Source organism: Aquarana catesbeiana, linkage group LG11 (genome assembly GCF_042186555.1).
Source record: "Aquarana catesbeiana isolate 2022-GZ linkage group LG11, ASM4218655v1, whole genome shotgun sequence".
NCBI lineage: Eukaryota > Metazoa > Chordata > Amphibia > Anura > Ranidae > Aquarana > Aquarana catesbeiana.
The window spans coordinates 259,554,143-259,566,441 of record NC_133334.1 but is presented as its reverse complement, the minus strand read 5'-3'; the positions used below and the strand labels follow the sequence as shown (position 1 = coordinate 259,566,441).

At 43.0% G+C, this 12,299-nt stretch overlaps 1 protein-coding gene across 2 annotated transcripts in view; it reads right to left on the bottom strand.

Moving 5' to 3' along the window:
• Positions 1-1,388: 1,388 nt before the first annotated feature.
• Positions 1,389-12,299, bottom strand: part of GSE1 (Gse1 coiled-coil protein) — a 54,039-nt gene continuing 43,128 nt past the window's right edge. For both annotated transcript variants that reach the window (XM_073605736.1, XM_073605737.1), the window contains 6 exons: positions 11,923-12,193; positions 10,249-10,383; positions 8,627-9,193; positions 7,047-7,334; positions 5,570-5,673; positions 1,389-2,899 (listed from right to left, as the gene is read on the bottom strand). In XM_073605736.1, coding sequence (XP_073461837.1) covers positions 2,765-2,899; positions 5,570-5,673; positions 7,047-7,334; positions 8,627-9,193; positions 10,249-10,383; positions 11,923-12,193 — 1,500 coding nt within the window. In that variant the 3' untranslated portion in view covers positions 1,389-2,764. The remainder of the gene's footprint in view (positions 2,900-5,569; positions 5,674-7,046; positions 7,335-8,626; positions 9,194-10,248; positions 10,384-11,922; positions 12,194-12,299) is intronic.

Genomic DNA, 12,299 nt, shown 5'->3' with positions numbered 1-12,299 from the left:
GCAAGGTCCATAAAGACATGGATGAGCGTGTTTAGGGTGGAGGAACTTGACTGGCCTGCACGGAGTCCTGCCCTTAACCCGATAAAACTCCTTTGGGATGAATTAGAGCTATCGGGTTAAGGTCAGGACTCTGTGCAGGCCAGTCAAGTTCCTCCACCCCAAACTCGCTCATCCATGTCTTTATGGACCTTGCTTTGTGCACTGGTGCGCAGTCATGTTGGAACAGGAAGGGGCCATCCCCAAACTGTTCCCACAAAATTGTCCAAAATGTCTTGGTATGCTGACACCTTAAGAGTTCCCTTCACTGGAACCAAGGGCCCAAGCCCAACCCCTGAAAAACAACCCCACACCATAATCTCCCCTCCACCAAATGATTTGGACCAGTGTACAAAGCAAGGTCCATAAAAGACATGGATGAAAGAGTTTGGGGTGGAGGAAATTGACCAGCCTGCACAGAGTCCTGACCTCAACCTGATAGAACACATTTGGGATGTATTGGACGTGAAGGGCAGGTTAGCTAAAGTCTGCTGATGTCACAGAGTCAGCCCAATAATGTCAGGAACCACCCAAATGCCTGACTGGCAGCTGGCTCAGTCTCAAAAAGCTCCGCTGAGAGCATGGACCAGCTGCTACCACCCCATCAACAGCCCAGCGGACATGAAAACTGAGCAATAACGTAGTCTTTGACTGCTCAGTACTTGGTGTAGAGCTGGTGGGGGGCATCTGCAGCTTGGATCAATGCTGCAACCTTCTAGGCGAGTATGTATACAGTAAAACCTTGGTTTGCAAGCATAATTTGTTCCAGAAACATTCTTGTAATCCAAAGCACTTGTATATCCAAGCATTTTTTTTTTTTTACAGGGTATAAAAGAGAAGAGAGGCACCTCTAAGTGTAGCAATAAGTTGCTAAATGTTGTACCTTCATTAAATGTAACCATATTGCTACACTTAGAGCAGGGATATGCAATTAGCGGACCTCCAGCTGTTGCAAAACTACAAGTCCCATCATTACTCTGCCTCTGGGTGTCATGCTTGTGGCTGTGAGAGTCTTGCTATGCCTCATGGGACTTGTAGTTCTGCAACAGCTGGAGGTCCGCTAATTGCATATCCCTGCCTTAGAGGCTCCTCTCTTCTTTTTTTTTTTATACTCAGTTGTGACATGACGCTACTCTATGAAGGCAAAACTTAATTAAAAAACATTTTGCTTGTGTTGCAAAATGCTCTCAAACCAAGGTTTTACTGTATTTGTTATTTTGGCACCCTGCAATTTTTTTTTTTTTTTTATATTAAAATGATCTACTACTGATGGCTTGGTGCCAGATATCACAGCATACCTTCAGAGGTCTAATGGAGTCCATGTCCCAACAGGTTATGGTGAGTGGTCATAATTTATGGCTGATCGGAGTGTATGTATGTGAGTGATGGATGTCCACAACCGCTTTGCGCACCTTGCGGTCATGCTTAGCAAAAGTACACTCCTTGAGCTTTCTAGTGAAAATCTGACTCCCCCAAATCCAGATAAGATGAAGGAGAAAAAGTAAAATTATCTGCCCCAACAATACTCAGCGACAGGCAAACTCATCTTTTTAAACTTTTAATTTTCTCTCTCAAATAAAAAAAAAAAACATAAAACAAAAAAAAAAAAAAAAAAAAAAACTTGATGGAATATAGTCCTGACCAGCAGCAGATCACACAAACACTCAATATAGCAAGTTAAAAAGGGGCTTTTTTCTTTATTTACCCCGCCTGGCTTAAAGAAAAAAAAATAAAAGAAAAAAAACCATGAAGCATTGAATGGCAGGCTTTTCTTTCCTTTATAACAATAATTAACGTAATAAAAACATACAAAAAACCCTTATTTTATTATATACAGTAAATAGGGAGAGGTGAAAGCACCCAATCGTTACGCTTTTTGCTGCCCGATGGCGTTACTTTTGCGAGGACGAGGGAGATTTGTAGCAGCTTTCTTTGCAGTGATCCCTCAAACCATCCATCAGACCAGAATGTAAGAAGGTACCTTGAACCCAATCGGACATCCAGGTGTAAGGTGTAAGTGCATTCCTGCTGCAAAGCTTTGCAAGGATAATTTTTTCTTTTTTTTTTCTATGTATGATAAAAGTCCATAACTTCAAAATTTCATTAAATGTATCATTTGAGTAAAACAAAAAAAAAAAAAAAAAGTAGTCCATCTCCTGGCAAGGAAAAATATATATATAATAAACATTTTGGTGGACCATAATTGGTCAGCAATTAACAAGTGATAAATAAATCCTGCTCATGGCAGCCTCATACAATAGCACAATGGTAATGATAAGTTGGGGGTGGGGAAGGAAGGCACCCACAAATGGTTACAGTCCGCAGGAGCAGAAAGCTTGGTAGCTCGCTTGTAGTGTCAAATGCAGCCAGTCTATGGATAGGGAAATCCTGGGGTGGGATGAGGCGGGTGCCGGCAGCGGAGTTGAGGGGTGAAGGGATTGCCCGCAGCTTTGTCATAAGTGAGGTTTTTTTTTTTTTTCTTTGCCAAACTCCCAGAATCCTTTGAGTCATGCATGGCACATTCATATATAGATTTTTTTTTCTTTTTTTTTTTTTGTACATTTTTTGTCCCATGGTGATGCAGAAGTAACAAACAAAAAGTGTGGTGATTTTTTTTTTCTTTTATTTCCCCCATTTCAGTCCTCCCAGTGAAAAATATTAAATATCAAGATAATAAAATAGATCATTTCTATACTGTACGTCCAGGTCTAGTGCAAGGGAGACGGTGTCACCTGGGGTGGCCTTTAAAGTAACCCCTAGACCACAACGAGGAGGGCAAAACAAGGCACTTCCTAAAGTGTTCGAGTTCAGCTTGTAGCCTGTCCCTCTCGGAGGCGACTCTCTGTTTCTGGCTCATCAGCTCCTGTACAGGGGATGAGGGGGGAATAAAAAAAAATATAAAATACAGTTACTTTTATTCAGACTAGCACAGCAAAAAAAATAAAATAAAAACTACAACAAAAACATGCCTCAACTGCACACCATCTCAGAATGTTTTTTTTCACACATGTACACTATTATGACCACAAGTTTGCAAAATCTTGACCACGTATGCACCAAGTCATCCCGGTAAAGGCTTACACAGGGCTGAGGATCCTCTCCATGCCCCCACGTGGCAGCTCTGGCCCAACAGCCAAGGAAAAAATGCAGAAGGTGCTGCTCCAAGCCCTAGGTCAGGTCACTCTCCTAAAAACCCAGCTGCTAAATACTGGAAGAGGCTCTTCCTATGCCCCATGAGTCTTGCAAAGAAGGGGGGGGGGATGGGGAATGCTGACTGCTGACTGCACTCCAGAAAATTCACACGCTGGCAACTGTATTTTTCAGGACAAACAAGCAGAGTGCACGCCTGGGATTTCCTCTACTAGCACTTTTACTCACAAAGCCAGGCTTTGCCTGTGAGTGAAACGCATCAGTGGGGACTCTGCTTTGTTCATCCAGAACAATAAAGTTTATGGCGATTGAACTTGAAGTGCACTCCTTCCTAGACTTGCCATACATGACAGGTAAAGGACACGATCACATGCTCCCCTATATTTCAAGTAATGGGCATTTCTTTACACACCGTCATCCAATCATACAATTCTGCACTCCGGAACCTCCTTGCATACTTATGTGGGAGGGGCTACAGTGGAGTGGAGGGTGGTGCTTGGCTTATGGGTTGCACAGGCCAACTTTCAGCACCATCACCAAGTGTTAAACTGGTTAATTTACAGGTGATGTTCTGAAGATTGCAAAAACAAGCAAACAAAAAAAAAAAAAAAATAACTGGTCTGGCACTGGCTACATTTCAACTTCACTGTACTCTTGATTCAAAGATGGCTATCTAGGGATTCTTGAACCTTCTTTGAGGACCCTCATCTTGGGTTGGTGGTAGCAAGAACTCTGCACCTACCCAGGAAATGTAGCACACAACACTGGCTATCTATCTGCCCAAACCCCTACCACAAGTCTTTGGATAGATAAAGTGAACTCTATTCTACACCTAGAAAGCTTTACCCATACCCGTAGAGCAGTGATCTCCAAACTGCGGCCCCTAGCTTGCGTTCATCTGGCCCTTGGGACATGATTTTCAACCACCGATACCAACAGTGGGGCATAATTCTCCCCACTGACACCAATGAAGTAGCAGAATTCCTCCCAATGACACCAACATTGGTGCACAGTTTTACAAATGATGGGGCACAATTCCTCCCACTGACACCAAAGATGGAGCATCATTTATTCCCACTGACACCAGGACCGTTTTCTACTCCCAATGGCCATAGTCCGGACCCCCTTAAGTCTGAAGGACGGTAAACTGGCCCTTTGTTTAGTATGCTTGGGTACCCCTGCTGTAGAGGTATATAGAAAAAATCTGATCCGGATGGCCACACTCCAACAATAATTACTTTATTGGTTAAAATCCATACAGCAACAGATGGAATCACTTGCTAACATGTTTCACACCGTAGCTACTGGTGCTTACTGTAGAGGTAGTTCTTCCAAATTTGAGAAAATCTGGTGCGACTGGCTAAATGACCCTACACTTGCACCCCCATTCTAGTTATGAATAGACTCTTTAGAGAACCAGGTCTTTTAGGATAGATGGCTCGATAGTACATATTGTTACATATTATGTATACAAACTGCTTTGTAAATTTATATGGTCCACGACTATCCTGCAATACTAAATAAAATAATAGATCGGTCTCTCATTTACATCGCTTTCTCTCGCAAGTCATAATATGAACGATACTGCTTTAATTTGAGGTCATGTTGGAGTTATTCACTAACCACATTCATAAGAGGATTGTTTTGATAGAACTTTTTATAGGCCATGGTGTCCTGCTCTGTATTTGTTGTTTTTTGTACATTTCTGTTGTATGGAACTAGAAGATCATCATTGGCACCCAACTGGTCAAGTCATTTTATGTGCCAGCACTGGGCACTGCAGAGCTTAAAAATACAATTCCAGGCAAGTAATCCTTAAAATGCTTTCTTCCCAAGACCTATTATGACTAACCTGTATAAGAAAGATCCCTATACTTGCCTACAGGCTGCTCCGGTCCAATTATGTGATCCCCTGTGTCAGCTGCATGGGAGAGTAGAGAGCGCTTAACGGCTGGGAAATCCAGGAGCGGTGACGTTATCCATAGGCTCCCATGGCACATCCATTGTTGGCTCTCCCTCCTCTCCCCTGCAGGCATACTGATACAGGGAAGCTGGATCTCATGACCAGAGCAGTCTGAAAATGGTATATAAATCATTCTTACACAGGTTAGTCAGCATAGGTGTTAGGAGGGAGCATTTTTAAGGTTAGATTTTACCTGGAGTTCTATTTTAAGTGTAGGGGGTCAAAAAAAAAGTGCTTTACCTATTCCTCGAAAAATAAATAACCAGTAGTGCTGCTGGAGTCTGCATACTACAAATTTTAAAACAAAATGTAATTTTTTAAAAATATTTCAATTGGTATTACACTCTTATTACATTACTTACATTGGAAAATGGTAAAATAAAAGCACTATGGGCTTTCTATCCTGTGATGATCACTTACCGCCATACGATGTGACAACTGTTCTGCCGTCAGACTCAGGTTATAGTGCTGAGTGTCTAGCCGCTTGCACTGTGTCTCCAGAACATGGCGTTCAATGTTTTGATCTGCAAACAAGATGGGAGAAAATAATAATCAATTTTACATGAAGGAATCAGCTTTAGTCTCTTAAAAAGGTGTACGTGTTCAACATGTGATGAGAGGCCGGTGAGCGGCAATTATGCTGAAGAAAACAGCATGGTAAATTAGTCACAAAATTTTTGCTTTCAGAATCACATTAAACTTCAAATAACCACCAAACCTAATCATTCAACTCAAACCAACCCTAAACTCTTACAGCCCAACATCAGCCAAATATATTTCTTAGTTTTGGATGGAACAGAGAAGGGTTAGGGTCTTTCTTAGGAAAACTCTCCGATGGCTATTTTTAGTAGAGTGGGGGTAAGGCTTAGAAAGGTCTGTTTTTATTACCATCTGTGTCTTTCTGTCCTGGTGACAACTGTTGCCCTTATTTTTTGCCCTGGTGTCAACGGGGACAGGAAGTGCCATGTCCTAATAACTCCTTCTCCCCTCATTAAATCACAAATTGGCTTGAGTTAGGCTTTTAACTGAATCCAACAACTTAACCAAGCCATTCTCAACCTTTTCAACCCAGAGGAATCCTTGAAATAACTTTCCAGTTTGAGGGAACCCCTGCTAAATAAAAAAAATAAAAATAAAAAAACACTATCTACTCATGATAGATTAGTGTGATGGTCAGTGGAAAAAATAGCTCTGTACACTTGTGGTCACTGGAAAGAAGCCCTTTGGAAAGAAGAACTTTTCAGAGAGGCAATAGTTGCTCGTTGGTCAGGGAACCCCCAGCAGCCTCTGGAGGAACCTTGGTTGAGAAATTCTGACTTCACTCATTGTCCTAAAACCCAACCAGCCTATCCTTAGGCTACTCCCGAACAATATCAGAACCCAACCAATATACATTATGAAGATTACATTTATCTACACTATATGGGAAATACGATGTGACCCCCCCCCCTTCCAAATAATGGGTTCAGGTATCTCCAATGAGGGGGACTTTAAAAACTACATCATGCAAAAAGACATTGTAGACCACTGTGTTCTTCCAACCTTGTGTAAAAGTTTGGGGAGGACCCTTTTCTGTTCCAGCATGACTATGCCCATATGTACAAAGCCAGCTCCATAAAGACTGGGTTTGACCAGTTTGGTGTGGAGGAACTCAAGTGTCCCACAGGGCCCTGATCTCAGCCCTACTGATCACATTTGGAATGAACTGGACCATCAATTGTGTGCCAGGTCTTCTCACCTAACATCAGTAGCTGACCTCACAAATGGACACACATTCCAACAGACATCCCCCAAAACCCCTCCCAGAAGAATAGAGGTTGTTCTAACGCCAAAGGGAATCCAACTCTACAATAATGGCTTTGAGTTTGAGAATGGGATGTCCAAGAAATTTACCCACCTTCTAAATGTTCCTGATATGCTTCCAATATTGCCTCAATTCCCTGCCATTTAGGTCTTGGTGGCTCATCCTCCTCGTCTTCCTCCTCCTCTTCTTCTTCCGACGTCTCCTCCCCCGAGGTGACGTCTTGCTGCCGTTGCCCCAGGCTTGCCCCCGTCTGCCCAGGTCCTGGCTGTCCATTCTGTTGTTGCACTGGGGCCCTGCTCGAGTGCTGCAGCTCGGGAATGTTATAGTGAACAGAGGCGTCCGGTTTGTGGTTTTGCTCGGCGCTGTGCAAGCCGGATGCTCCTGTGGGCCAAATGGTACAGGTCACATGACTGTTTTCAGCACAAGAGAAGGCAAGCCAAAACAAAGATCTACCACAGGTCGTGTGTCAAAATGTATACATAGGGTCTCTGTACCGGGTTTGATATCTTATTTTCAGGTCTGAAAAAATTACTGAATATAAAATAGATCAATAAAGGTTATTAAAGTTGACCTAGCTTCACATAGGTGTCTATGCTTGCTTTGTACTGTGTCAGTGTAACCCTTCCAGTATATTTTGGCGTCTCACAGAGATCACAATGTTCCACTGACAAGGTCCTCATCTACTTTTCTCTCCAGGAGGTGACCCAGGATCACCATCTACTTCCTGATCTGAGATGCCATAATCATGTACATCTTGATGCTAATTCAGTTCTTGGCCGTGTTCACTAATGTCTGACACAGATCAACCCCTGTTGCAGCAACTCGCCTTCAGACTTTCCACAAAGTTGCACTGTAGCAGTCTGACTGGGGGAGGGGAGAATGAGGAAATGCTTCCTCCTGCCTGCAGCAGACTGATGACATCATCTCAGCCTAGCCAAAATCCTGACTGACTGAAGATCACAGACAGCTTTTTAAATGCTAAAAAGGTGGAACTTTAGGAACCTATTCCTGAAGACTTGTAAATGTACTGATAGGTCCACTTTAACTGCTAAAATATATATATATATATATATATATATATATATATATATATATATATATATATATATATATATATATATATATTTTATCTCTTCCAAAGTTAAAAATGTAGATTAATGTGTCTTAAAGTGTAACTAAAAGGCAACTTTTTTTGTAGCAGCGGTTTAAAATCCATGTCAGTTTTTATTGCTGCCTGTGTTCCCGTTAAGGAGATTCACCCTCTCTTTGTCTTGTTTACCGTTATCGTTGAAAGTGAAGGTAAAAGAAAAGCCCAAATTTTGGGTCATCCCCAAAAAAGTTATATAGAGGGGAAATCTTCCAATGGGGACACTAGTTCTGGTGACCTTGGGGTCCCCAAGGATTTCCCTTCATTTTTCAAGAATTTCCTCTCACTTCCTGCTTGGCTATGGGACAGGAAGTGAGGGGAAATCTCAGCAATGGGACACAGATGATGGAAAAAAAAAAAAAAAAAAAAATATATGACAGGGGTTATAACCCTCCCTTACTCCAGCCAAAAAAATAAATAAAAAATGTGCCCATAGTTCTACTTTAAGGTATTGTCTTCAATGGGGACCAGTTTGTATGGAGCTAGGGACCCACAAAAGCTTTAATCCTTTACCATGAAGTCTTACCTTTGTGCTTCTGCAGGGCCTTCTGTGTAGACTGTAAGACAGATTCGTGAAACTGGTGTGCAAATTCCTCAGCCAGGAAGGGTTCCCATGACTTGTTCCTCCCGTTCATGCTTTGGGAAGGCTGCACTGGGTTTTCCTTGGGCGTGTGTCCTCGCACAAAGTTCAGAATGCTCAAGCTCTTTTTAGCAGGCGGGGCCTCGACCTGTCTGATTTTGTCGGCGCTTGGTGCGTTGGTCACCGGGGGTTGGACTGGAAGCTGCAGAGGCGGGACCCTGGTGGGTTCCAGGACTGGAAGCTGCAGGGGTGGGACCCTGGTGGGTTCCAGGACTGGAAGCTGCAGGGGTGGGACCCTGGTGGGTTCCAGGACTGGAAGCTGCAGGGGTGGGACCCTGGTGGGTTCCAGGAGTTTGCGATGATCTACATTATGCGGTTCTAGACGAAGGGGTTCCAGAGGCTTTACGATTTCCGGGACAGAAACAGTGCAAGAAGAAGAAGTAGAGGCCAATGGAGCTGGTGGATCAGGATGTGTTGATGGCGGAGCAGGTAGCTGGTCCTCAGGGGCTGGGCCTAAAAAGGTAAGCAAGCATGTCTCTTTTCAGACCTTAAAATATGGGCAAGTCAAACATTTCCATACAGTCACAAAGCAGAATACTTATTAGCATTTGCAAATGATATAAAAAGTCAAGCCCCAGTCAGTCATTCTTAGGACCCATTGGTACCCTTCCAGTGCAGTGCATAGTGGGAGTGCACACAAAAAATGTGCGCATTGCCACCATTCAGGTTAATGCAGTTAACATGCTATAGTGCATTAATAATGCAATTCACCATCAATAACACCCAAATGCATTAACCCAATGCACGTGTGTTGCAGTCCACCACGGGGTGAAGGCATGCACTAGTATGTGTTGTCTGCTGCATGAGGGAAAAAAAAAATGTCACAGGTCCAAGATTCTTTTCCCATTCTTGTATGTTGGCAGCCCACACATTCCAATGAGTTGCCTTAATGCAATGCGTGTTATTGTACATACATTAATGCAATGCACTGGAAACAGACAGGTGTGAATGGTCCCTTGAAAGACTGCTTTAATCTTTTTAAAGTTGTCAATGAAACTTAGATCCTACTTAGTGGTGCCACATTGTGATTATGCTTCAATATTCCTCCTCTTAATGCAAACTTAAGCTTCTGCTCAGACTTGTCCAAGACAACAGCAGACTCTGTGGCATATCCTGTAACCTCAGCAGCTTATCCTGCTCCCTGCACTGCCTGGGTACACAAACAGCCACTAGAGGGAGTATTTTCACATATCTGTAATAACTAAAAAAAAAAACATAGCACAGCAAAAAATAAAAAAAAGGGAAGGGTTGCACGAATAGCTACTTCTTGGTAAATATTACAGCAAAAGAATACAGTAGAGTTCCTCTATAAGTAAAGCCTTTGTTATGAGAAAAAAATAAAATAATATGTCCTTCCCGTGCTTGGTCAGCTATGTTATGCTTCGCGGCTTTGAGCAAATTTAGCAGGTATTCCACCTACTGGTTGCAGGCAAGTAAATTTAACTCCTAGACCACAATCAAACTAGGCAGGCCATACATCTTTGTAGCAAGGTGGTTACATGACTCACCTGAAGGGGGAGGAGGTGGAGGAAGCGGGGGAGGCGGGCTGGTCCGAGTCTGGGCTGGCGGTTGGTTCTTTACTGCCTCAGGTGCTGCATTCTTCTGCTTAATTGCCTCAAGCATTTCCACCAGTTTTTCCTTGTCTGTGGTAATGAAGACAATGTGTTAAAAGCAACATCTTACCAAAAGGGTACAATAATCATTATTATTAGCATTTGTATAGAGCCCCGGCAACTTAAGCAGCACTTTACATACACATTCACATCAGTTACTGCCCTCAAGCAGCTCACAATCCAAGGTTCTAATGACACGCTGACACATACGGGCCAATTTAGAGAGCAGCCAATAACATATTTGCATGTCTTTAAAGTGTGGAAGGAAACTGCAGTACCCAAAAGGAAACCCTGACAAGCACACTGATCATATACAAAACTTCATGCAGATGATGCCCTAGCTGAGACTCGATCCGCAGACTAGGGTTGGCACCTCAGACGCATGTCGGACTTCAAGTCACAGGGCAAAGTCGGATTCAAAGTGATACGACTGTCCTGTTGTACCAGTGTGAACCCAGCCTTATCTGCATTAAATTAGCCTCAGAACCTGTGTAATTCATATGCGTTTGAGTTTAAAACTCTACCGCAGACACCAATGCTGCAAGGCAGAAGTGTTGAGCTCTTTGGTGGGATCATCATCCACAGGCAATATTGAGCCATAATCTACATATTGGGCCACCAGTGCCCTTATATCCCGAAGAGATGAAATTGTTTATTCTAGGGGGCCTCATCTGTAGACCTTGTACCCTCCAAAAAGACCTTCTGTTCTTTGGAGGGCTCAGGATCCACAGGCAAGATCCAGGCATATTCTAACTGGTTGGCACCACTGCCCTTATACTCTCTACAAATGAACTATTCTATTATGAGCAGTAGAAGCTCTTTGGAAGGTTCAGGGTCGACAGATGAGATTGAGCCATAATCTACATTGTTACCCACCATGGCTTTTATATCCTGTAGAGATGGACAGTTATATTCTAGAAGGCCTAAAACGGGATAATCTCAAGTCCTCCAGAGTGCAGAAACTCTTTGAAAGACTGAATCCACTGATGAAATCCATCCATAATCTAACTGGTAGCCCACCACTGCTCTTATATCCTGTAGAGCAGCATTTCTCAACCTTTTTTCAGTCAGGTCACCCATTAAAATTATGAAAAATCTCAAGCCACCCTCTAAAATTATGGACACTCTTGAGCCACCCCATTCTAAAATGTAAAAACTATTTTAATAGTTTTACATAATGTAGCAACATCCATACACATAGGACACCCAACGTTAGAGGCGATTTATTCTTCCAAAGCAAATACACTTTTGCAAACTGGTACTGACTAGTATTCCGATGTTTCTCTTCTTCCTCAATTTTTCTCCATCACCCGTGTGCTGACAGAGGGACAGGGGAGGGGCAAACAAGAATCCTCCTTATCAACTGATGTCATTGGTTGTTAGGATGCTAGCGGCTAGAACGTTGTAATGGTGCACAATGAAAACCTGTGTCTTTGTGTAACTAAAAGGTAGGCTTGAACCACCCATTGGCTTGTATACAATTTTTGGGTAATTTTTAGCCATTTTGCCAAGGCAGCCTGGTTGAAAAATGCTGCTGTAGTGTACACGTTACTATGAGGAACGTCTCACCTCTCCTCTTCTCTGCACTGACATGTGAAAGGTCGAAGAACGTGAGAAATTTCTTCTTCTCCTCCAGGTTGGGGCTGTTGTTAAGCTCATCTGGGCTGAATCTGGTGGAGAGGGGAGAATGCGGAGACGGCGTCTGTCGCTTGATTTGTATCGTGGGAGGAGACTGACTCCTTTCTCGCAACATCCGCCTTCGCTTCCTCCGCTTCTGCTGCAGGAGGCGCTCCTTTTCTTGTTGGGTTGTGAGGCCAAATATCTGGAGGAACTCCAACTTCTGCCACATTGAAACAAAATTGAGAAAAAAAAAAAAAAATTATAGGCTGATCGATCACAAAGCTTTGTTCACGTCAACTTCATTCCACCCAGATGTCACTGTGTGT